Source organism: Caretta caretta, chromosome 1 (assembly GCF_965140235.1).
Source record: "Caretta caretta isolate rCarCar2 chromosome 1, rCarCar1.hap1, whole genome shotgun sequence".
NCBI classification, from domain to species: domain Eukaryota; kingdom Metazoa; phylum Chordata; order Testudines; family Cheloniidae; genus Caretta; species Caretta caretta.
This window is the reverse complement of record NC_134206.1, coordinates 268,462,325-268,488,877: the sequence shown is the minus strand read 5'-3', so window position 1 is coordinate 268,488,877 and position 26,553 is coordinate 268,462,325. Positions and strand designations below refer to the sequence as shown.

Here is a 26,553-nt window from a genome sequence, read left to right as displayed (position 1 = left end):
AAAATTCCTTTAAGACTTTGGTGCCCTCCAGAGGCGAGAATAGTGGCTTTCACTAGGTGGTGATTTCTACATATGTGATTGGTTTTATAGAGGAGAGAACCTAACGCTGCACAAGAAATCCACAGATGAGAACTCCCCAAAATTAAACAAACCCAGGTATTTTATATTTTTACCTGTTGTTTCAAGGATATTTTAGATAGCAAGTGCTTTGATCCTATGTGTGTTAGTTCTAGCAATGAAATTTTTTTGATTGGAGTGGGTCAAAGTATGAAAACCTTTATTTCAAAATAATTTATTGTATGACTTTAGGAAAAATAAACCAACTTATTTAGACTATTATTTGAAGACAAGATAAAAGACGCAGAGTAGTGGGGAGGTACCAGTGAAAGAGGAAAAAGCTTGATGGAGCAACCAGAGGGGAAGGGACAGGGAATAAAAAAGACAGAGCCAATGGAAAGAGGATGAAAAGATAGAGGAGAGTGACTGGAATTTTCAACACATCCGTATATAGTAACTTCAAAAAAAGTCAACTAGCACTTACTAACTGCTAAACAATAAAGTTCTGGGGGCCTTAGCATTCCCTAAGACTTCTGGCTGTGTGGTCTTACAAGAATTTTCTCAACAGCTGTACCTTACCTCTCTCAATCTATTTCCTTCATAATCACTGCTGTTCTTGTACCATGGCTTTTTATTTTCTCGCTGCTGGTACATCTATTTGCATTCTTTTGTCTTTAGGACACCACACCTCTTCCATCTCTTACTCTTACCTGCCCCTCTCAAATCTCAGTGGCTCTATAAATGCTTCTCTCTTACCAGAGCAATATCACATTGGATGGGGTCTGTTCTGATGTTTCTGAGCCTAGACAACGACTCCTTCTGTGCTAACTTTGGTCTTCACTCTAGCACTTTACAGATCAAGTGCATGCAGGGGACAAATGAAGTGCAGAGGCACCTCAGACAGGGGACCCAAAAACATTGGACTGAGGGCTCTCTGCTAGGGTTAGTACCTCTTTCATGACACTGTCCCTACATAGGGTTCTCTTTGCTGTAGAAAGAAATCCTAGAACTCCACTCTGTTGTGACTACAGTCCTGAATAAAGGATTCCATTTCGTTTGATAAAAATAATACTTTGCATTTAACATGGAAAACTTTTGACCATCTTCCCTTTTCAGAGAGAACACTATTTCTGGCCATTACTCCTTTCTATATCCATAATACACTGATAGATTTAAAATAAAAATGAAACCCCAGACACTTTTGGAAAATCTTGGGGTTGGTATTTATTTAAGAGGAACATCAAATGAAGCTGCAGTTTTGTGAACTTGTGTTTGAGCCTGAATCTGGAATCCACAATTTTATCCCTGACTTCAAAGCAGTAGGGAAGGCTGAAGACCCACTTGTCAATTTGCAGGCCTACCTGAGCCAAGAAAGCAAACTTGTAGGTAAGAACAAAAATAGCAATTACATAGTTTACATTTTTAAAATTATATAAAAATATTCTACTTTAGTTATACAAAACAAATAGTTCATGGAAAAAAAACCCCTGCTTTGCTAATGAAGAACCTGATCTGGGTCCCTCTGATGTAAATGGCACTTTTGTCACTCTTCAAAAGGAGGATTGACCTCCAAAGTTGTTTCAGTATGCTTTGAAAAGAAGCCTTTAAATTACACCTCCCTTTCAGTGTTTTAGTACAAGCCTTGATTAGATTATCGCTCTTCAAATGCTACTGCTTTTTAGGCAGTCTATAGTTTCAGAAAGTAATTAATTCATATCTAAAATCTTGGTTATTTCATCTTTCATATCCTTGATCTCAGTCTGAACTGTAGTTAAATTGGACAGTTTTTCATTCAAGAAAACAATTTCTTTCTCTCTTTGTAATATATCATCAACCAACCTTCCTATTCTTAATGTTAGCTCATTTATCATTGGTTCCAAACGGGCAAAGTCCTTCTTTAAGTTGTACACCTTGGGTTTTAAATCATTTGCAAAAGTAACTGTCTTCAGAACTTTTGCTCTGTTACTTTCCAGATTTAAAAGCCTATCTGAATGTTTATTGAAATCACCTCTCAAGTCAGACAATGTGATTTTAATCTGTTCAATTCTTTTTGAGTTATCAGAGGCAAAACTTCGTAGCTTTGCAGTACGGTCAATGCTACTTGTAAGTAGATCACCTATGTTTTGTACTGTCTTCTTTTCAGCTTTATCTACTTTATCTTCCAGTGCTTGCAGAGAATCAGTCAATGAGGTCACATCTGACACTAGACCTGAAATGCGTCTTATGTCAGTTTTTACTGTTGCAATCTTTAGAGATACATCTTTTGCTACAGAAGCTGTACTCTGCTCAACTTTTACAACTGCATGAAAAAGAGTTGTTAAGTTCTCCTGCAGTTCTTCTTTTTTTTGAATTATGCTCTTAGACCATGTTTTCATGCCATAGAGACCCTCTTGTAGATGTTTAACATGAGAAATTATTTGAAGAGCTTCCAGTTGTTCCATTAAGTCTTGAGTCTTTTCACACTAGAGGGAGATACAAATAAAAGTATTTCAAAAGATAAGCACGATTTTAACTCATAAGTTCAGGTCAAAACTACAGTTAAGTTTCACTGAAATATCTTTCTTAATCAACAGTGATGGATCCATGAACCTGGATCTTTAGAGAACAGTATTTCTGCAACAATGCATGTGTCCCAGACTTCCACTGATTAACTCAGTTTTTCCACGTAAGTATAGGCAACAGGCTCATATGCATCACTAGAATCCTCTTTTACTGTTATAACATAGATTCATAATTTTTTAAGGCTGGAAGGGACCAGTATGATTTTCTGCTCTAACCTCCGGCATAGCATGGGTCACAGAACTTCACCTAGTAATTTCTGCGTTAAGCCCATAACTTCTGTTTGAACTATAGCATATCTTTCAGAAAGACATTGACTTAAAATAATTAATTGTGATCCATGAATTTTCTGTAAAGGAACTCTTTCCTGTTTTCACTAGAGCAAACACAGCATAAAAATTCTTTTGAGTATTTATTACATTCACATAACAAAAAGAAACAGACAGAAAATATAAAGACTTGGAATTGAAAAGTTAAATGATTATTCATTTGGGGCAAATTTTTAAACTATATTCAGCAAAATCCTTCAGAGGGAAAACATAGTTTAAACAGTTTCCTGCTCTCACTAAAAGTTATCTAAATGAGAGAAGATTCAATCCACTCTTAGGTTTTGTCTTAACAGATTTTTTTAAAAGATCTATTCCTGCTCTTCAGACAAACATGCAAAGATGAGACAAGAGAGGAGAACCTTCTGCCTGATACGGCTTCATTTATGTGTGAGGCAGGATACAGTATGCAGACATGTTGATTACAAACAGGTATACTTTAGTCTGGAGACTATGACTTCGTTCTCCAGTCCAAGAGGAAATCCAGTTGGCATGCTCTGGTCTCCTCCCACTGGTTTTTTTTCATGCTGAAAAAAGGCCAGTTGCTATCGGAGCATGTCATGCTGCTTATAATGGTGAAATCATAAAGTTAAATTAATTCCAAAAGTGGCAAAGTTTGGAAACAACTAGAAAGAAGGCAAAAGGAAGACAAGAGAGAACAGAATTGATATCATGTAACACAAGGAAGTGTTGGAGCAGAAATTTCTTGGGAAATGACCAATCTAGTGTCTATGGTCTAGCATCTTGACTGGTCTGTTTGCAGCCTGGGTATAACACATCAAAATGGGATCGGTCTTTTAAAAAGGTAAAAAAATATATCCCCCTAATATTACAGTGTAACAGTAGAAAATGGCTATCTATTATGCAACTGAAACAATATGCACTTTATAGTGAATCTTTATCAAGGTGATTTACTATATGTCAATTTTTCTATTGGCCATCTCTTTCAAAAATGTAAAAATGGACAAGATATCATGTATGTTAGACTCTTATTTATGGGCTCAGTGGAGTATTGGTTTTAAAAAAGAGCTGTGTCCCCTTAACACTCATAGTTGTACAAAAGGATGATTGCATTTTTGATTTTTTTATTTTATTTTGATTACACAAATCCCAGTGTGTAGTTCTCCAGTGTGATCTAAATAAATCTGTGAAGGTCACATTTCTGCATTGAAAACAATGGAGGCTACACTGTTCATGTAACTTCGGCACATCTCTCTGGCTCCAGTAAGCTGCCAGTGCAGCTCTTTATGTGCATATATTTTAAAGTGCATGTGCATTAGTATTTTGTAGTACAAGTTATGTAGATTGACGAAGGAACAGAAAGTTGTTGATGGCACAACACTGTGTATACAGCAATGTAAAACTGATTAACTGACAAAGAATGAAGGTGTCTGTTCTAAAGGAGTAACACAGATTGGAAGACAACAGTAAATATTTATAGAAGGTGATCTTAAGACCGTACTTCAGGTAGGGTGCGGACATCCCATTACTGCTACAAACGAGTATTTTGTTTTCAAACTTGCATCACCTTCTATTATACCCTTATGGAGCTGACATTGAAAATTAAGACTATCTTTCTTGTCTGTAAGTTCTTGTATGTTCCTTGTCTGTAAAAGCACACTGTTGGGGTTATATGAGTTATAATGATGATTACATTTGAGGCACACCGGAGCTGAATTTTGTTGCAAGCTGGAAATTCTGCAACTTGGATTGCACAGGAAAACATTCAAATAGGTTTTTATTGAATTAAAAATTAAAATCATAAATTAGGTACTGTAATTTTTTATCAAATTTAATTATTGTGATTTTTAGTGGATATGGGCCCCATGTATAATTCTGTCTGCCAACTACTTCTTGATTCAGCTTACTTTTTTAGCACTGATGCTGACATTGTTTTTAAGTTTATTTTTAATTATATCCACATTTATTATCTTGTTCACCAGCTGCTTGTGTGATAAAACCCAAAACTGAAATTTACAGACTGAACTACCCCCTTTTTCGGTTCTTTATATTAAATTGATCAGATTTATTGGACATGGTTAATTTTTAGTGAACCCATGCCAATGAGTATTACACTACTTCATCCCTAATAGACTATTTAATGTACTTTTCTTCCGGGGACAAAAGTCTAGTTTATCTGGCTGTAATTACTATTCTCATTTTCACAAATTCATACTTAGCAGACAGAAAAGGCCTAGTGTGAAATCCTGGCCTCATGGAAGTCAATGGCAAAACTCCTATTGATTCAGTGCAGGCAGAATTTCATCTCTAGTGAAGAACTTTGGTCATCCCCTGTGAACGTAGGATCATTTGGTATAGCCTATGATTCTCAGACTTTAGATTTTCGGGCAACTCCATTTGTTTACTAGACTAAGAACTCTGTAACACCCGGTGCCCACTACTTTCTGTTCAACTATGTATTCTAGTCTGCAGTGGAATTTGGGTTGATCCAAACCTACAGTCTAAAGATGCTGAAAATGTGATTTCAGTCCTTACTCTTGTTAACCAAAAATAATTATATGAAAGAGAAAATTCTAAGTTGAAAAAACCAAACTTATGAAAAGTATTAAAACGTGTTTAATTGCAAAAATTCTTTCCCATAAAATGTTAAACAAGAGAAGAGCAATCTAGATAGCTTCAACAAAAAAACTTAAAAAACAGACTCCAATGAGAGACTGCTGAATTGGAATTAATTTGCAAACTGGATACAATTAACTTAGGCTTGAATAAAGACTGGGAGTGGAAGGGGCATTACACAAAGTAAAACTATTTCCCCATGTTTATTCCCAGCCACCCACCCCTCCCCCCGTTCCTCAGACGTTCTTGTCAACTGCTGGAAATGGCCCACCTTGATTATCACTACAAAAGGTTCTCCCCCCCCCCCCTTGCTGGTAATAGCTCACCTTACCTGATCACTCTCTTTACAGTGTGTACGGTAACACCCATGTTTCATGTTCTCGGTGTATATAAATCTCCCCACTGTATTTTCCACTGAATGCATCCGATGAAGTGAGCTGTAGCTCACGAAAACTTATGCTCAAATAAATTTGTTAGTCTCTAAGGTGCCAGAAGTCCTCCTTTTCTTTTATCATTTTGGATATCCCAAGTCTTAAATCAGGAGTAGCCAAAATGTTGTTTGTAGCCCCAGTGTGTGAACACTTTGGGTATGTCTACTCTGCAATTAAAAACCTGCAGTGGGCCCATGCCAGCTGAAACAGGCTTGCGGGGCTCAGGCTAAGGCACTGTTTAATTGCAGTCTGGGACCCTACCCCACACTGGGGTCCTAGAGCCTGGGCTCCAGCCCATGCCCACACTGCAATTAAACACCCCTTTAGCCTGAACCCTGCAAGCCTGAGTCAGCTGGCATGGGCCAGCTTCAGGTGTTTAATTGCAGTGTAGACATACCTTTGAGTTTTAAAATTCAGCCTCTAGCTGCCCTCTACTTCAATATAGAAGAGAGGCCTTTACATACTACAAATCCCAGTGTGTAGTTCTCCAGTTTGATCTAAATAAATCTGTGAAGGTTACATTTCTGCATTGAAAATAATGGTGGTTACACTGTTCATGTAACTTTGGCACATCTCTCTGGCTCCAGCAATCTGCCAGTGCAGCTCTTGATTGGGCAAAGTTTGAACAGTCTTGCCTTAAACACCTCCTGGTAGCTGAGATTATATATTAATTGTGTTTTGACTTTGGAATACAACAGTTTATATTGGAAGTCACATAATTTCTTTAGGCCTACCAGTGTACCATTAAAAAAAAATGATTTATTTATAATGGAAGTTAGATCCCGTATTCGATTAGCACTAAGTTCAGTTGCCTTACACAAGGACTAAAACCTGGCAATACTGACATGAAAAGGCGTTAATAGATGGCACAAACGAATTTCTTTTAAAATTAAGGAAATATAAATGTCTTGGAATTAATTTTTTAATTTTTGTTTTTCATGAAAAGTTGGATCCCTATTGTTCAGCAATAAATTTAAGTAATAAAGGGTAGGAAAAATCAGTGACAAAAATAGTTGGGCAGGTGTAAATGGGAAAGGGAGATTCTGGGGGAAGATGTGGCAGATTTCCTGACAAGGAACTGAAATGATGGAAGGTTACTAACAGTAATGCTGTACTCAGGTTGAGAAGCATCTTAACTCCACAACCAGTCCTACAGACTTCAGTGAGACTATTCATGCAGAATGGTGCTATTAAATGTGAATAAGGGTATCACAATTTGTCACAATGATATTAAGAATGTCAACAGTAAAGTGTGGAGTGAGGAGGCCACTTGCATGTGGCCGAGGAAAGGAAGAAGAGACAGAAATTTAAAGACCAACTGTTGTATAATCCATTAACACATATAAAATCTCAATGGAGAGGAGGGGATATTTTAGCAAAAGTGGTATGGTATTCTGCATTGCAATCTGGCGTTTTCAGAGATCACCTGTCACCAGAAGAGGGGACCACGTTCTTCTCTCATTTATACTGGTGGAATACTACTGAGTTTAAGGTGCTTGTAATTATGTAGTTCAGAGGAGAATCTGGCCCAGCATATAGAAATTGTGTTAAATATACATAATTTATTACCAGTAATCCGGAAGTTCTCTTATTCTGCTGTCAGTTTAAACTCAAAGCACTGTCCTTGAAAGGACCCTTGGATTTTGGGTCAGCACCTAACTGTATTAGGGTTTTCTACATTGAGAATAATTATACTATCTATGCTTCAATGGAAGTGAAGTGTGTACATGTCTAATCTCTCTCTCAAACACACACTTCCACTGAGGCATAAATATTAGGGCTGTCAAGCGATAAAAAATTAATTGCCATTAATCACACGATTAAAAAAGTTAATTGCAATTAATTGCACTGTTAATAATAGAATACCATTTATTTAAATAGTTTTGGATATTTTCTACATTTTCAAATAGATTGATTTCAATTACAACACAGAATACAAAGTGTACAGTGCTCGCTTTATATTTATTTGATTACAAATATTTGCACTGTAAAAAAACATTTTTCAATTCACCTAACAAGTACTGTAGTGCAATCTCTTTATCATGAAAGTTGAACTTACAAAGGTAGAATTATGTACAAAAAAACTTACTGCATTCAAAAATAAAACAATGTAAAATTTTAGTGCCTACAAGTCCACTCAGTCCTCCTTCTTGTTCAGCCAGTCACTAAGACAAACAAGTTTGTTTACAGTTGCAGGAGATAATGCTGCCCACTTCTTGTTTACAATATCACCTGAAAGTGAAAACAGGAGATTGCATGGCACTGTTGTAGCTGGCATTGCAAAATATTTATGTGCCAGATGCACTAAAGATTCATATGTCCTTCATGTTTCAACCACCGTTCCAGAGGACATGTGTCCATGCTGATAACTGGTTCTGCTTGATAACAATCCAAAGCAGTGTGGACTGATGCATGTTCATTTTCATCATCTGAGTCAGATGCCCCCAGCAGAAAGGTTGATTTTCTTTTTTGGTGGTTCGGGTTCTGTAGTTTTTGCACGGAGTGTTGCTCTTTTAAGTCCTGTTCTACAGTATGCGGTTATTTCGGAATTAGCAGAGTTACCTCAAAATAAAGCTGATTCCATCCACACGACCAAACCAGTTTTTTCGATTTAAAGGGCTCTTTACTCTGATTTCTGTACTCCACCTTGGCAAGTGGAGTAGCGCTAAAATCAAGATCGCAGTTCCGGGTTACAGGTACTGTGGACACAATTCGACGATATTGGCCTCTGGGAGCTATCCCAGAATGCTTCCCTGTGACCGCTCTGGACAACACTCTGAACTCCGATGCACTAGCCAGGTAGGCAGTAAAAGCCCTGGGAACTTTTGAATTTCCTGTTTGGTCACCATCAACACAGGTGACCATCAGTACAGTCCACCATCACAGGTGACCATGCAGACTTCATCATCACAAGAGACCACGCAGTCCCGGATTCACAGAGGAGCTCCAGCATGGTCCAAACGGGAGGTACTGGATCTCATTGCATGTTGGAGACACAAATCTGTTATGGCAGAACTACGTTCCAAAAAAAAAAAACCGCAAATACGTACGCTAAAGTCTCCGGGGCCATGACGGAAAGAGGCTACTCCAGGGACACAGAGCAGTGTCATACAAAAATCAAGTTGCTCAGACAAGCATACCAAAAAGCCATGGCGGTGGGAGGGGGGGAACAGGTGCTCTGGGTCACAGCCCCATACATGCTGCTTCTACCGTGAGCTGCATGCAATTATGGGGGGTGACACCACCACTATCCCACCACTGTCCGTGGACACCTACAAGGGGGGAGTAGCACGGAGTGAGGAGGGTGAGTTTTTGAAGAACGAAGAGGAGGAGGAGGAGGACAATGCACAAGTGGGGAATCTGTTTTCCCCCCTAGTCAGGAACTATTCTTAATGCTGGAGCCAGTAGCTTCCCCCCACTCCCAAAGCATGCTCCCAGACCATGACCCTGGAGAAGGCACTTCTGGTGAGAGAGAGATTGATCGGAGCCACATGTTGTGGGGAGGGGGGGAAACCCAGCCGTGCTGGGCTGTTCACGTTTAGTTTAAAGGGCTCATCCCTGCTCAGAGCCTCATCGGAGCCCCGCAGTGTGTGTGGGGGGCGGGGAGGAGGGTGTTGTGTGAAGTGATCATCCCAGAGAGCCCGCAGGCTGCCTGCAAGCTGAATTCTGTTGCCTGGCCGCATGTGATGGCTTACTCACACCAAAGTGGGAGGCACTTCAGTATAAGAGGCAAAATGAGACCTTGTATAGAAAGAACATGTACTGTGTACTATGAATTGCCTGTTTCACTGAGAAACAGTGACCCCTCGGTTCTCTAAAATGTATCTTTTAAAATACTACCCTCCCTTTTTTTCCTCCCGCAGCAGGTGCAAATGTTTCAACGCAGCCCCTATCTACTCCGTCCCAGAGGCTGGTCCATATTAGAAGGAGGAAAAACCAAAGTCGGGACGACATGTTTGCCGAGCTTATGCAGTCCTCCTGCACTGATAGGGCCCAACTGAATGCGTGGAGGCAAACAATTGTGGAGTTGCATAAAGCATTACATGAATACGGGGAGAGGAGGGACATGTGCGATGAGAGCAGGCAGGATGCTATGGTCAAGCAAACTGACATGCTCCGCTGTATGGTGGATCTAATGCGGGAAAGGCTGCAGCCCCTGAATAACCGCCCTCCCTCCTCCCCAAGTTCCATAGCCTCCTCACCCAGATGCCCAAGAACACGGAGGGGGAGGGAGGAGGCTGCTGGGACTCACATAGTCAACCCCAGAGGTTTGCACAAGCAGCAGAAAGCTGGCATATCCTAAATTTTGATTTGGTTTCTGGACTTGTCCTTCCCTTCTCCTCCACCCCCCTAACCCAATACCCCCCTCCCCCATCTAGCTTCCGAATTCTCTCAATGTTTTGTGCAACAAATAATAAAGAACGTTTTTTTAAACAACTGTGACTTTATTTCCTTTCATCGATATATAGGGGGCGGGTAACTTTAAGAGAAACAAACACAACTGTCACACCCTACCCTGGCCAGTCATGAAACTGCTTTCAAAGCTTCTCTGATGTGCCGCGCGCCCTGCTGCGCTCTTCTAATCACCCTGTTGTCTGGCTGTGTGAAACTGGCCGCCAGGCGAGTTGCCTCAACCTCCCACCCCACCATAAATGTCTCCCCCTTACTCTCACAGATATTGTGAAGCACCCAACAAGCAGCAATTACAATTAGAATATTGGTTGTGCTGAGATCTAACCGACTCAGTAAACTGCGCCAGCGCACTTTCAAACGTCCAAACGCACATTCTACCACCATTCTGCACTTGCTCAGCTTATAGTTGAACTGCTCCTTACTACGGTCCAGGGTGCCTGTGTATGGCCTCATGAGCCATGGCATTAAGGGGTAGGTTGGGTCCCCAAGGGTAACTATAGGCATTTCAACATCCCCAACAGTAATTTTCTGGTCTGGGAAGTAAGTTCCTTCCTGCAGCTGTTCAAACAGACCAGAGTTCCTGAAGATGTGAGCATCATGCACCTTTCCCGGCCATCCCATGTTGATGTCAGTGAAACGCCCCTTGTGATCCACCAGTGCTTGCAGCACCATGGAAAAGTACCCCTTGCGGTTTATGTACTGGCTGTCCTGGTGTTCCGGGGCCAAGATAGGGATATGCGTTCCATCTATCGCCCCGCCGCAGTTAGGGAAGCCCAGCGCATTAAAGCCATCCACAATGGTCTGCACATTTCCCAAAGTCACTTTGATAGCAGCTGGTCAATGATTGCGTTAGCTACTTGCAGCACAGCAGCCCCCACAGTAGATTTCCCCACTCCAAACTCATTTCCGACTGACTGGTAGCTGTCGGGCGTTGCAAGCTTCCATAGGGCTATGGCCACTCACTTCTCAACTGTGAGGGCTGCTCTCATTTTGGTGTCTTTGCGCTTCAGGGCAGGGGACAGCAGGTCACAAAGTTCCATGAAAGTGGCCCTATGCATACGAAAGTTTCTCAGCCACTGGGAATCATCCCATACCTGCAACACTATGCGGTCCCACCAGTCTGTGCTTGTTTCCCGGGCCCAGAATCAGCGTTCCACGGCATGAACCTGGCCCAACACCACCAGGATCTCCCAATTGCCACATGCCATGCCTTCTGTGTCCATGTCCTCCTCAGTATAATAATCGCGCTGTTGTCACTTCCTTGTCCAGTTTTGCAGGTACTGCACATACTGCTGGATAATGCGCGAGGTATTTACAATGGTCAAAACTGCAGCGGAGATCTGATTGGGCTCCATGGCTATGGCGCCTGCACAGGTAATCCTGGAAAAAGGGTGCGAAATGTAGGAGAGCAGAGTGGCAGCGGAAGCTGTGCTGTTCGGTTCATGGTAGCCGAACAAAGGCGGAAAATGGTTGTCTTCTGTGGCTTTCACGGAAGTGGGAGCCCAGGACAGATAACATGGAGAAGCTCGGAAGTGTGGCAATAGCGGGAGAGCAGTGTTGGCAGCAGAAGTTGTGCTGTTCGGTTCACGGTAGCCGAGCAGAGTTGGCAGCAGAAGCGTTTGATGAGGAAGAGAAAGAGTAGATAGTAGAGATTACATAGGAAGATGAGAGAAAATGAGAGGTGGATTCATAGTAGCAGGAGAGCAGCAGTGCACCGTCTGCTGAAAGCAGTATGCCAAAAAGGCGCGAAATGATTGTCTGACGTAGGTTTCTGATGACACACACCCAGAAACACCTGCGAGAATGTTTTTGCCCCATCATGCACTGGGAAATTAACCCAGAATTCCAATGGGCCGCAGGGACTACAGGAACTGTGGGATAGCTACCCAGAGTGCACTGCTCCGACATTCAATGCTAGCCTCGGTACTGTTGATGCAATCTGCCGAATTCACCCGCTTTGATGGGGACACAGAAGACCGAATGTATAAAATAGCTTCCGAAAATTCAAATAGAATAATTTCGTACTGTAGACGTACCCTTAAGACTTCTGAAAGCATGCTCCACACCATGTCCATCTCAGATATTAGAAGGCACTTCAGATTCTTAAACCTTGGGTCGAGCGATGTAGCGATCTTTAGAAATGTCACATTAGTACCTTCTTTGTGTTTTGTCAAATCTGCAGTGAAAGTGTTCTTAAAATGAACAGCACGTGCTGGATCATCATCCGAGAATGCTATAACATGAAATATATGGCAGAATGTGGGTAAAACAGAGTAGGAGACATACAATTCTCCCCCAAGGAGTTCAGTCACAAATTTAACTAATGCATTCTTTTTTTAAATGAGCATCATCAGCACAGAAGCATGTCATCTGGAATGGTGGCCGAAGCATGAAGAGGCATAGGAATGTTTAGCATAACTGGCACATAAATACCTTGCAATGCCGGCTACAAAAGTGCCATGCGAATGCCTGTTCTCACTTTCAGGTGACATTGTGAACAAGAAGCGGGCAGCAGTATCTCCCATAAATGTAAACAAACTTGTTTGTCTTAGCAATTGGCTGAACAAGATGTAGGACTGAGTGGAGTTGTAGACTCTAAAGTTTTACATTGTTTTATTTTTGAGTGTAGTTATGTAACAAAAAAAATCTACATTTGTAAGTTGCATTTACACAATAAAGAGATTGTACTATGTTACTTGTATGAAGTGAACTGAAAAATACTATTTCTTTTGTTTGCCATTTTTACAGTACAAATATTTGTAATAAAAAGTAATAATATAAAGTGAGCACTGTCAACTTTGTATATTGTGTTGTAATTGAAATCAATATATTTAAAAATGATAGGAAAACATCCAAAATATTTAATAAATTTCAATTGGTATTCTATTCTTTAACAGTGTGAGTAAAACTGTGATTAATCACGATTAATTTTTTAAATTGCGATTATTTTTTTTGAGTTAATTGCATGAGTTAATTGCTATTAAATCAACAGCCCTAATAAATATTACAATTATTGGCAGTAGAGAAAACCGTAACATAGTTAGGTGCAGACCCAAAATCTAAGGGTCCCTGTAACGACAGTGCTTTCTGAATTTAAACTGACATCAGAAGAAAACTTTTGGATTATTCCAGTAAGTAAAATTGATCACAATTACAGCTCTTTTGGGGGCACGTGTGTACACTACTAGGATCTCCTGTATGGAATAGTATGGATGGACTCCTGGTCAAATTCTCTGCTCTCAGTACACCAGTGTAAATCTGGAATAATTCCATTCCATTAACCAGGAACAGACTTTTGTCCCCACAAAAGAGGTGTAAATTGTGATCTAATTTTATTGAATGGAACCAAATATATGAAACTGTTGTTTGTTATAATCAATATGGTATGTTAGAATCAGACTACAATTCATGGAACCTGCTCAGAAACAGGTTTTTAATTTTTCATATATTATAATGTAGCTAATACAAAAGCATGAAATATAACTTTGCAAAAAGCTATAATTAGAAAAAATGAATGAATATAAATTTAAATACAGAATATTGTGCTTAAAATTCCGACTTAACATCCAGATGTTCTTGCATCTAAATACTTTGGTTCAAATTTCCTTTTAATGAAAAAGAACTTCATGGACATTCAAGATAATCATTATAAAATACATGAAAAAGAGTCTGTCTGTTCCCCCATTACATTTGCTTTTTTTTCTCTCTAGTATAGTTTAGGCATGTAAGGTCTGATCCAATGTTAATAAAAAGCAATGACAAGACCCCTGCTATTTTTAAAGTTTGTTGGACTAGTGGTGTTTGGTTATCGTTTGTTTATAAACACATTAACATAACTGAGCTATAAATATTGTCCATATTGTCAAGTAATATACATAAATTAAAATGAGCCTGAATTCACTGATCATCACCCTCACTCTGTTCATTTTCTAGATTGTATTCTAAAGGTACTACTTCTCTTGTATTTGAAGATACTGTAATGTCATATACTTTTTCTTTTAAAACAATTATTTCATTTTGCAGTTTTAATATGCTGTTGTCATACTGCATGCTTTCAAGAACCTTTTGCATTTCCATTATATTTGACACTGTTTTTAGCATCTCATCTTCCATAGTAAACATCTGTACTGTCAAGTCTTCCATTTTTTTCTCTATACCTATCAGCTCACTTGATACTCTAAGAATGGACTGAATGGCATTTTCAATTGTTGGTAAGTGGGTCTTGCATTCCTCAATTTTCGGTTCATAGTCTGTAAGCTTCTGACTCAAATCTATGTCTCTAGCTAACAAGGTATTCTGTTCTTCTTCTAATTTTTCAACTGTCTTTGTATCCAACTCCAGCTGCTGTTCAACTCTAGAAAGCTCATCTTCTTCCTGTCTTTTTAATGTTTTAATATTTCTTATTGTACTGTCTTCTAAATCTTTTAATCTTTCTGAAAGAGACTTCATATTTTGATCAGCAGTATTTATATGGGTCGTAACTTCAGTATGTATGAATTTTGCTTCAGATTTTAAACTACTAGTGTTTGCATTCATTTCATCCAGGCTTCTTTTCCAGGAGTCCATGACATTCTGGAATGTCTCATTAATGCTTTGCATCTTTTCAGAGAACGTCTGCTCACTGTTCTGAATGTCCTGTATGATGTTACGGAGAGTGGACACTTCCTGCTCAAAATGGGTCATCACAGAGATGGATGAGGTAGCTTCCTGCAGGATACTTTCGGAAGACTCAAGCTGCATTTGTAACACAAAACAATGTCCATGTCTACTTAATATTAGACTGGAAGAGCACTTATATTTATACAACTGGGAGTACAATATATACATAAGGCTCAGTCAGTCTCTTGGAGAAAGCTCATGATGTCATACATATTCTAGACATACAAAAAAATTGAGCACTTTATTGACTTGATACACATTTCCAATCTTCCTATTTAATTTAATAATTTATGTTTAAAATATTATTGTTCCAATTTATTCTGGCATGTGAAAGCTATAAAGAGAATTTCTAGGGCAGTTTTCACACATGTATTTTTATTTAGGAGTGAGTAACTCGAGTCAATTTGTTACTTAGAACCAGAGTTATTAAATTCAAGTCACTTTGACCTCAGTTTCTATTTATAAAAAATGAACTGCCATAACTTATTGCTGTAAAAATATTGAGCAAAAAACTTAGAACAAATACCTTCAAAATACAAATCAAATATCGCGACCTTTGATACAGACCAAATGATACAGGGCTAGATCACAGTCTAGTGTCTCCACAATGCACTACCATATAGGGAACCGGACACTGGGTTACATATTAGTGGTTCTTCACTGCGTGAGCTAGCAGGAGATGTGAGCACTAAGAAAACAACACACTAAACTCAGGCAGAAGACAGGGTGAATTTTGCCACTGACTTCAATGGGTTCCACAATTTCAGTCAGGGAGCACAGGAGAACTTTTTAATACTCCTTGATCAATTGAAGAGCACAAATGAAGCTGTAAAGGGAGCATCTTTTTGCTACCAAGGAGGTACACTATAAGCATATATATTTATTTAAGCAATTATGCAGCTTAGTATTTTCAGATTCTTATTAATTCTAAACTTTTCGTGTGTTAGAAAATGGTGCTTATTTACCTAGATAAAGAATTTTGTACCCATGATTTCTTTCAAACTGCATTAGGATGGTAACTGGAATTTAACTGAACACACAACAGCATATAAATTTTATTTTTATTACACAAATAAGCCCTTAATACAGTACATTACCTATTGTGATATATTTATAAAACTTGATGTCAAAAGTTAGATGTTTTTCCTGACTCTCTTTATACAGAAAAGCAGTTTTTAACTCAAAGTTTTTGATAGAGGCTCATGGATTTAGCATGTTTATTTTTTATTTAAATGTTATAAAAGATTATAAGGTTAGGCCTAACATATTTCATATTAAATTCAGATTTAATTTTAAACAGGTTAATTTTTTAAAAAGAAAAACTTACTATAATTTAAAAAACAAAATAAAATAATCCAATTTAAATTTAAAAAAACCATTTTTAAAAAGTCATTGATTTTTATCCATCCTGCACACAAGAGGGAATTCCAAGTTTGCAGTCAGCTCTCTAGACTGAAGTGTACAGAGATTCAAATTGCATCCTATTTGACTGTCAACATTATAAGATCAATGCTAAAATGGCACTATAAGCACTTGGTTTGCTATGCTTTTATCATTATCTCTACCATACAGGAAATGATCTTGGAGTAAAACTAACTTTTCTAACAGACAACACAACACTATGAAAGGAAAAGAACACATTGCTGCAAATCAGCAGTGTGATACATGAGAGGGGAGATAGCTCCCTTTTGTGGACACCCAGCCAGCCAGTTGGCTATGGAATCCCTCTTGGTGGTTGTTCTCTACTTGTAAAGGGTTAACCAGCCCACAGGTAAAAGGAAAGGAGAGGGCACCTTACCAAAAGGGCCAATGGGAGGGCTAAAACTTTTAAAAATTGGGAAAAAACTTCCCTTTGTCTGTGTGTTGTGCTTCTCCAGGAAAGAGGGGAACAGGGAGCAGTTATGCTCTGAGAAGCTGAAAGCCAGGTATGAAAAACCATCAGATCATACCTAGAGATTGCTTATCTGAATCCCCAGATATATAAGTAAATTAGGGAATGTCTAGGAAGATGCGATTAGGTTTATTTCTGTTTATTTCTTATTGGCTTGTGGACTTCTCTGTGCTAACCCCAAATGTTTTTGTTTTGCTTGTTTGTAACCTTCGCTGGACCTCAAGAAGGTTGATGTTTAATTTTTGTAAGTGGGTTCTTTAAATCTAGCAAAAGCCTAAGTTCCAGATGTATTTTCTTTCTTTTTGTTTTTAATAAAATTTACCTTTTTTTAAGAACAGGATTAGATATTTGGTGTCCTAAGAGGTTTGTGCATATGTTGTTTAATTAGCTGGGGCAACAGCTAATTTCCTTTGTGTTCTTTCTCAGCTCTTCCCGGGTGTGTGGGTGTGTGTGTGAAAGGGCTTGAGGGTAACCCCCCACAGGAAGGAATTCCCAAGTGCGCCTTTCTGATTTCAAGGGGTTTTTTTGCACTTGGATGGTGGCAGCATCTACCCATCCAAGGTCAGAGAGAAGCTGTAACCTTGGGAGTTTAATACAAGCCTGGAGCGGCCAGTATTAATTTTTTTAATCCTTGCGGGCCCCCACCTTCGGCACCCACAGTGTCAGAGTGGAGAATCAGCCTGGACAAGCAGTTTTAAGATTTTAAATTAGCAGTATAGAAGACATAGACTGAAGTGGGAGCAAGACCAATTTACCATACAAGAATTTCTATTTAAAACAATATGTAGCTGAACTATATTGAGAATTAAACTTCTAAATTGAGCCATATGAATTCAAGGGAGGACTTAAGTTTCTGGAAAAGAAACATTAGGATCCAGTTACTTAATATGCATGGTTAATGGATCGACAAATTTAAGCCCCAAATTTGACATACTTTAAGATTATAATCATCTGGTGAATGATGTCATACATATTCTAGACATTAAAAAAAATTCAGCACTTTATTGCTATGAAATTACACATGAAAATAGTATTGAAGGTCCTAAAGAGATCAACAATGAAAAACAAAAATATAAGGGAAACATTTTCAAGTAGCTATTTCACACAGGGTGAAATACTGGCCTTACTGAAGTTGATGGGAGTTATGCAGTTGACTTCAACGACGGCAGAATTTCCTTAGCAATGTTAGTATCTCTTTATAAGCATCCACCTGTCGGCATGCTTTTACTTACATATGTGATATTAAGCAACATAGTCTTATGAGTTTAGAACAGAACAGAAGCCAGATCTGATGGCCAACCAGATGTCCCATTAACTCCCAATAAGATGACTGAATAAACATTTTTAAATGGTCTAATTTCAGAGATATAAAATTGTAATTCTGGTTATCTAAAAATGTCCATAATCTCAAAACACATTTGTTAACTTTGACTAAGTCAATATGAATTAATACATTTTAGCTAATGTTCAATATAAGTTCTCAAATTAAAATTCCAATGATTACCTTTTCAGAAATTAAGTTAACTTTATTTTCCATATCCTGGCATTTTCCAGTTTCCAGCTGTAATAAATGATACTTTTTTTCCATGTGAGCAAGTTGGCCTGACTGCTGAAATAGGAACCTGCAAATCATGAAAAAATTAGTGAATATAATTGGTACGCATTAAATGTTTTAGGCCTTGATCCTGCAAGGAGCACCACGAGTGTAGGATTCTACCTTCACACAGCTCCTTGCATGATCAGAGCCTTAGAAAAGAGCCGGGCTTATTTAATGAATTTGGTCTGTCTTCATATTGAAGTTATAGACTACCAAAATAAGGAAATAGACAACAAATAATAATTTGCATTTAAAGTGAGAGAGAGTGTGTATACGTGTGTGTGTTCTACTCAATTAGCTATCACAAACCTACATAACTGCTTCATTGTGACCTAATGTACATATGTGGGACAAAAAGTACCTTCATGGTAAAGGAAGCCCTTAGTGAAAATTACTTTTTTAAATGGTTAGCTGATTAGAAGGCCAAGTTAAACAAAACAAGATCATTTGACCTTTCTTCCCAGACTTCTCACAACCATGTGGGAGCTCTGAATTAGGAAGGGCCAAGCTAGTTCTAATTTTGTGTTAATTTTAGCCATTGCTATTGTGTTGTGGGAAAGTTTGTATTGCTGCTGCCTGTGATGTACCTGTTCTGTGGAGAAATAGACTTTATTCTCCAGGCTCTCAGTCCAGCACCTCTCTCAAGCATTACATTTATTTTAAACAACAAAAAATGTAGTTAAAATTATCTTTTTTTGGTAGGTTTCAGGGTTGCCAGTTCTGTAAACAACTTAAACATATAGTAATAAAGCGGGTTTGACAGAATGTACCCGTGTCCACACCCTACACACTGTTGTAATAATCTTAGTGCAAAGGAGGTTTTGTGAGGTATCTGAAAACTCATAATGTGGTCAATGTAGTCCTGATAAAATGTGTGACAACATCGTTTATACTATTTTCCTGTATAATGTTATTGACACATGTTCCAAACCACAGCAGAAGCTGGCAAACAGGTCTGTCTCAAACAAAAGAATATGTGCTCTGCTTAATTAGCATTTAAGCAGTAAACAGAGTCATCAAGCAGGAAGGGAGACAAAGGGAGTACAAACAGGTGGGAAAATCAGCAGGGATTATCCTTACATATGCACTCTGGGCTTGTCATCACATACAGCACTGCAGCTGTGCCGATATAGGCCATAGTGCAGACACTATCTATGCCAAAGGGAGAGTTTCTCCTGTCGGCATAGGAACTCTACCTTCCTGAGAAGTGGTAGCTTTGTTGACAGGAGAAGCCCTCCCATCGACACAGTGCTGTCTACATGGGGGGTTAGGTTGGTATAACTGTGTTGCACTCTGAGCAACGTAGTTATACTGACAAGTCTGTACTGAAGGCCAAGCCTCTGTCTCCTGAATCTCAGCTGGAAGTATTTTCCAGAAGGAGGACTAACACTATAAAAAGGAGAAATAAATGCCACAAAGGGACCCCCTCCTCTCTCTCTCTCGATTCACAGCACAAGAAGGGACAAAGGAAGCAGCCATTAAAGAGAAGAAGGTATCGTGGCCTAAGAAGTTTGGCCAGTAAGACTGTTGAGAGCACGTGGTGAGAAAAACTTTGCTTTGAATTTAACGAAGTTTGTTAAGCTGGGCATCAGTTGTGTTTTTTACTTTTCTTGTAACCACTTCTGACTTTTATGCTTCATTACTTGGATTCACTTAAAATCTCTCTCTTTGTAGTTAAAAAACTTGTTTTACTGTTTTATCTACTTCATTACTGTTTTAGCTAATCCAATGTGTTTAAATTGAACTATCTGACAAACTATTTAAAATAATAAAATATCATATTTTCATCTTAAACAGACTTAACATATTTGTATTGTCCAGGAGAGGGCTGGACAGTACAGAACATATATTCATGGGGGGAAATCTAAGACTCGAAGTATATTGGGGCACTCTGTACTATACCCAAGGCTCGTAAGAGCCAAGGTGTGGCTGGCTGGTTGCAGCTCTCACACAGGCATTGCTGGTAGTGACTTACATTCTGTAGGCTGTTTGTGAGATTGCAGATGGGGACATGTAGGCAAGCAGCACCACTATAGCTGAACCAGGATGAAATGGGAGACAACAGAGAGGGCCCTAAGATGGCAGTGAAAGAAGGTTAATTTGCTGGAAGTTTATCAATCCCAAATCAAGATGGGGATAATGCAGACTGTCCAGGTATCCCCTTTTTGGAATCAACTTATGTAGAAGATTATTTTCTCTCACATACATTTTATAATTCTTTATTTGTTACGATAATGTACAGCAATTAAAGTGAGAACTCCAGAGCATCTGTAATAATCGACTGTTGAGACTGAGGTCTGGAGCAAAAACTAAGAAATTGTAATCTATACCTATCCCAAATGTGGGTCAGTTTAAGGAGAACCAAAATTATGCAATTTTTATTCTTCTAATCTAGACAGTCCTGTGACTACTCAATCATTCATTGGGTGAAATTCTTGTCCCAGTGAAGTAAATGGGAGTTTTGCAATAGACTTCACTGAGGCAAGTCTTTCACCCATAGACTTTAGGGCCTAAAATTTTTGGTGTAGCTAGAACATATCGATTAGAAAGACATCCAATTTTGATTTAAAGAATTGAAATGGTGATGAATCCACCACATCCTTAGACAAGTTATTCCAATGATTAATTATCTTCACTGTAAATAAAATAAAATAAAATAAAATAAAATAGTGCCTTATTTCTAGGCCGAATTTCCAGCTTTGCCTTCCTACCATTGGATATTTTTATGTCTTTGCCTGCTAGATTAAAGAACCCTGCACTATTGGAAATCTTATCCCTGTGTAGGTACTTAGAGATCATGATCAAGTAACCTCTTAACCTTCTCTTTGTTAAGATAAATAGATTGAGTTTCTGTAGTCTCCCACTGTAAGACAGGTTTTCCAGACCTCTAATCATTCTGGGGGCTCTTTTGTGAGCTCTTTCCATTTTGTCAACATCTTTTTTAAACTGTGAACACCAGAACTGAACACTATTCTACTAATGTCGTATATAGTGGATTCCATTGTATATGACATGGAGGAAACCAGAAAGAGTAAAATTGAAAGTGTGAAACTGACTGTATCCAGTTACCTTTAGAGGATCACTTACCAGGTGAGCAGTAGACAAGCAACAAGGCAAAGCAGGTTTAAGGCTGTCCGTGAGTCTATCCAAAAGGAATTCTGACTATTGCTGCTGCTCCTGGGACCTGAGATCATTCCATAATTGCTCTGCTTTTGTGGATCTTCGTTGTGCTTCGGTGAAGGAACAGCTTTCTTTCTTTGCTTCATGTCAGACATTTTAAGAAAGTCTTTAGGAAACAGAAACCAACCAGAGATCTAGCAGAAGAAAGCAAAATGAGTTATGTTTAGTCCCTTCCAAGTTCACACAGAGACTTCCCAAAATATGCAGTTAGGCAATTGCACTAAAAATTAACTGCTTGCTGTTGATGTATACCACATCGATGTTTATTCAGTTACATTAATCATTTTCAAGAAAATGTCACGATAACTATTCGTTTTTCCATTACATAGCTATCCCCTTCCATACTTTCGGAATAGCAGAAATTGTCTAATTTTCCATAGCACTAAGACTATAGATTTAATTTCTTTTAAAAAAATGAAAACTTGGGTTCTACATAAGCTGATGGCAATTGTCCAGGAAAACTTTTAACTCCTTCAGGCTGCATAGGCATCTAGAGTTTTCAAGATGTTCTTAAGATTACTGTACATAAAAGAGATTAGAAGAAATTAGACGACATTTTGGTTTTTTTAAGACAGCACTGTTTAATCAGTTTCACTATTTCTCATGTTTGATCAACTAATCTGTTGCTGTACTATACTTTGAGTCTTTCACACAGCAAAAGGGGAGATACACATTTAAGACATAGAAAATATGGGATTGTGAATCATCTGGGAGTCTAATTTAGGAATATTTCTATTATAACTTTTTAAATATGTCCACCCATAAAGCCAGGTTCATTATTTACTGTATAGTCCTGGGGGCACTCTGTGCCAAAAATTTAAAAATTCTGCATACAATATTTTATAATTCTGCAAATTTTATTTGTCAAAATAACACTACATAATCACACCAGTTTCAATTATTTTGGTAATTTATTTCAAAATACCTGTCAGCAAGTATGTCTATAACAATACAGACACACACAAAAATTCCCCTAGGAGTAGAGAGTTAAAGAAACCCCTATGACACCCAGTTCCTGTTTCTCTGCCCCCTCCCCCGCCGGTATCTGGCCCAGCCAGGGGGCCAGATACCCACAACCTCTCCCCCCGAGAGCCCAGTGTAACACTGCACCTCATATTCTTCACAGTAATATTATTATGATATGATTAAGACATAATGATAATGTATTTTATGCAAGATAGGTCATGTGAGATATCATTGGAAAGGATATGATTTACTGAATAGGATTATCCCATTTGTATGCATGTACCGTTTTTGTATCTGAAGTTAGGAATATTTACTATCTGTATTACAAATGTGTTTACAGCTGGGGAATGCCAGGTAGGCAAAAGATGCTCAGTCTAGATCAGTGGTTCTCCAACTTTTGTACTGGTGACCACTTTCACATAGCATGCCTCTGAGTGCAACCCCCCTTTATAAATTAAAAAACACTTTTTTGTATATTTAACACCATTATAAATGCTGGAATCAAAGTGGGCTTTGGGGTGGAGGCTGGCAGCTCGCAACCCCCCACGTAATAACCTTGCGACCCCCTGAGGGGTCCCAACCCCCAATTTGAGAACCCCTGGTCTAGATGGCTGGCTGGGAAGGGCCCATTCAGGTTGATGAGCCATTAGGGGAAAACAATAGGCCTTAGAAGAAGCTTATCTCCTGGGGTGGGGTGGGGAGAGGGGATGTCTTCCTGAGGATGCTACAAATAGCCTCCAAGCAATGGCTTCTGTGGCACTACAGGGGCATGTAACCAGGTCACCTGGTACTGGACTCCATCTTGGAATACCAGTGTTTTACAACTGTCTGGCATGGGAACCAAGCTTTGAGACAAAGGGTTCCTGCCATATGCAAAAGTTATTTAAGGCAGGGGAGTGACATCATCATGGTTCTTCACTGACTCCCTGCACCAAAGAGACTCTGGGAAACACAGGAGGAACAAGGACTGACCTGGGGGGGAAGTGCTGGACCCAGGCTAAAGGGATTTTTAGCCTATGAAAGAAACACCTGGGGTTTTTAAGCTGTAAGCAAGTGCAACTGGCCCCTTAAGAATATCTGCAGCCTGCTTGAATCATCATTACGGCTACATTTTAGTCACGGGTATTTTTAGTAAAAGTCATGGACAGGTCATGGACAGTAAACAAAAATTCACAGCCCGTGACCTGTCGATGACTTTTACTATTTACCCTAAAGTAAAACTTGGGCGGGGGAGCCACAGGTGCTCTGGGGGCGGGGGGACGGGGGCGGTCCGGGGGCGCCATGGGTGCTGGGGGAGGTGGCACGGGTCCCCCACTGGTGCTGGTGAGGAGAGAGGGGCAGGCAGCAGCGTGTGACCCAGGACCCCCTCCGGTGCTGGGGCGGGCCACGGTGCACGGCCCGGGAGTGGGACCCCTGCTGGTGCTCGGTGGGAGGGTTGTCAGGGCTGGCAGGGGCTCCTTACCCGGCTCCGCATCCCTGCAGCTCCTAGGCAGTGGAGGGGTCTGGGGGCTCCGAGTGCTGCTCCTGCGAGAAGCACCAGCCATGCAGCTCCCATTGCCAAGAACTGCAGCCAATGGGAGCTGCGGGGCGGGGTCTGCAGGCACAGGCAGTGCACGGAGCCCCCTGGCCCCTCTGCCGCGTAGGAGCTGCAGAGACACGCTAGTGGAGCCCCCCACGCCGAGGTAAGAGCCCAGATACTCGCATCCCCTTCCCCCCCAGAGCCCAGCCATCTGTCCATCCCCCCATCCCCGAGCACAGGGATCCAGAGGGAGAAACAGCCTGATGCTTGATCCCAGGCTTGCATGGAGTTTTCTGCATGCTGCCCTCTCCTTCCCACAGGGCATGCTGGCAACTGCAGCTGCCAGGAAACCTCTAGCTCCCTCCCCCCAGCAGTGTCTTCTATGTGTGAGCTGGACTCTGCTGGGTCCAGTGGCCCCTAGCTGCACTGCAGCCCATTTTTGTTGGGGAAAGGAAACTCTGCACACCCATAGTTATGTCTCTATTTAACAGGGTGTGACACTTTACCATATTACAAAATGAGCATCATTTCATCTGTGACTTACTGTTTCTAATTATTTTATTAAATTGAGTGAATTACACATTTAACAGACCAGAAAGTCAAAAAAAAATTGGACAGAGTGCACTTTTTTTTTCTGCAGGTGGATGTATTTTGGAGTATCAAATAAATGGTAACCAAATATCTATTTGTTCTCCATTTTTCTGGGTATATAACTAGTGCATTAATATTTCCATATTTTCTGTATTTTTTGAGTCATTCCCCTAGAACTGGACTATTTTTATTTTTCCAGTGAGAAGCTATTAGTAGCGTAGTAGCTACTAGCAGATGAGAGTTTAATTCTTCATTTCCCTTTGTGCGATTGTTTATTTAAAACGTTGGTTTAGAAATAAGTCACCTTTTTAAAGTCCAATATCTCAGATCTTTTGGGGGGCTAAAGGCAAGCCTCATTGGGTTCAGGCAGGAAGCTGACAATCTCTACTTTCCAATGCAACAAAACTCATGTTTCTAGACTTTCAGGACCATGACGTATTAAAACAGTCACACTTTTAAATCTAGAAAAACTCAGTGAATGACCTAGAACTGACTCATATCAATCATGGAGTTTGGCTTGGGGTTATTTTTTAGGAGACAATTTCATGTCTGGGGAGAAGAAAATAATTATTTGGCAAGTTGAAAGAAAAAAATTGTCTGAAGCAGTTTGGAACATAAGAATAAATCCAAGAGAAATGGACTAGTGGGGGAAAAGCAAGTGAAGTGGGCAAAGATGCATGATAAATACATTTATTACATAGTTTTGCAATTTATCATAGGGCTATCCCCTCCAAGTGTGTTTATACCTACAGCTCCCATCCTGTCCAGCGAGCTGTGTGCCTGGAGTCTACCACTGCACCGCGACAGGGCCCAAAATGAAGTCAATGGGGCTCTGCAAATTTCTCTTTGCAGGACTGAGACCGAAATCCACATCCATAAATAAATATAAACATTCTACAGCTATACAGATATTTACTTGCTTCGTTCGGTACTTCTTAAGGACTAAGTCCATCAGCAATATGAAGCTTAAAAATAAATGTTTGTGAGTTACACAAATGCAAAGAAGTGTCTGAGCGTGTGGAGCATGAAGAAAAAAAAATCCCCTCGCTCTGCACAAACATGTCAGAACCGATTTTCTTTAAACTTGTACAAAGTCGCTTTGGGCAGAGCCCGGGCAGAGCCCTAGAGAATTCGAACCAAACGGAATTTCGGAAGGAAAGTGAAAAGCGACAACAGCTTTTAAGACAAAACCCACCCCCCGGCTTTAAGGATAGCGACGGCCTCACGGTAATGCCGGGGGGGCGGGAAACCATCAGCCCCACAAAGCCATTCCCCGGCGGAGGCTCTTCTACTGAACGATGCCCCGCAGTCACCAACGGCCACCCCGTCCCCCCGCAGCAATCCCGCGACACCCCACTGGGCTCTCCCATCAGCAGCCCATCCCTCCTTCCCCCAGCTCCCCCCTGGCCCCACAAGGCCACCCCCCGCCGTCCCGTGCCCCCACCCCGATCTCCTCCTCCCTTCGAGCGCCCTCACCGCCCGGTCCTCCCGGACTCGTCCCCACCGCTCCCTTCCGCCGTACCCCGATCTCCCTGATCCCCGTTATCCTCTGGCTCGGGAGGGCCGGGCGCGGGACAGTCCGGCTCAAACAAACTGCTGTCCTGGGCACGCGCCTCCGGAGGCGGTTGCGCCTCCCCACAGCTTCGGGCGCGCCACGTCAGGCGCGTGCCCGCCGCTCGCGCTCTCGGCTACGGCACTGGGCGCGTCTGCGCCCGCGCGAGCCCCCAGCGGCTAGGGATAGGGGTGGAGCCTGCCGCTTTGTTCCGAGGTCCTGGGCGCTGGGGGGA

At 40.4% G+C, this 26,553-nt stretch overlaps 1 protein-coding gene across 2 annotated transcripts; it reads right to left on the bottom strand.

Moving 5' to 3' along the window:
- Window positions 1-1,256: 1,256 nt before the first annotated feature.
- Window positions 1,257-26,540, bottom strand: IKBIP (IKBKB interacting protein). Of its 2 annotated transcripts, none has more exons than XM_048835502.2 (4): window positions 26,289-26,473; window positions 21,598-21,824; window positions 18,418-18,535; window positions 1,257-2,519 (listed from the first exon to the last, which is right to left on the bottom strand). In XM_048835502.2, exons 2-4 carry the CDS (start codon window positions 21,783-21,785, stop codon window positions 1,764-1,766), a joined length of 1,062 nt encoding a protein of 353 aa, XP_048691459.1. In that variant the 5' UTR covers window positions 21,786-21,824; window positions 26,289-26,473; the 3' UTR covers window positions 1,257-1,763. The 2 variants fall into 2 exon arrangements, with proteins under 2 accessions (XP_048691459.1, XP_048691457.1); XM_048835500.2 differs by lacking the exon at window positions 1,257-2,519 and adding an exon at window positions 12,962-15,097 and having other exon boundaries at window positions 26,289-26,540.
- Between the last annotated feature and the right edge of the window lie 13 nt (window positions 26,541-26,553).

Coding starts and splice junctions, on each gene's coding strand:
- IKBIP (XM_048835500.2), bottom strand. CDS start 21,785: ATGTCTGACATGAAGCAAAGAAAGAAAGCTGTTCCTTCACCGAAGCAC. Junction 18,536..21,597: donor GCTTGTCTACTGCTCACCTG/GTAAGTGATCCT, acceptor CATGATTTGCAG/GTTCCTATTTCAGCAGTCAG. Junction 15,098..18,417: donor TTAACTTAATTTCTGAAAAG/GTAATCATTGGA, acceptor TTACAAATGCAG/CTTGAGTCTTCCGAAAGTAT.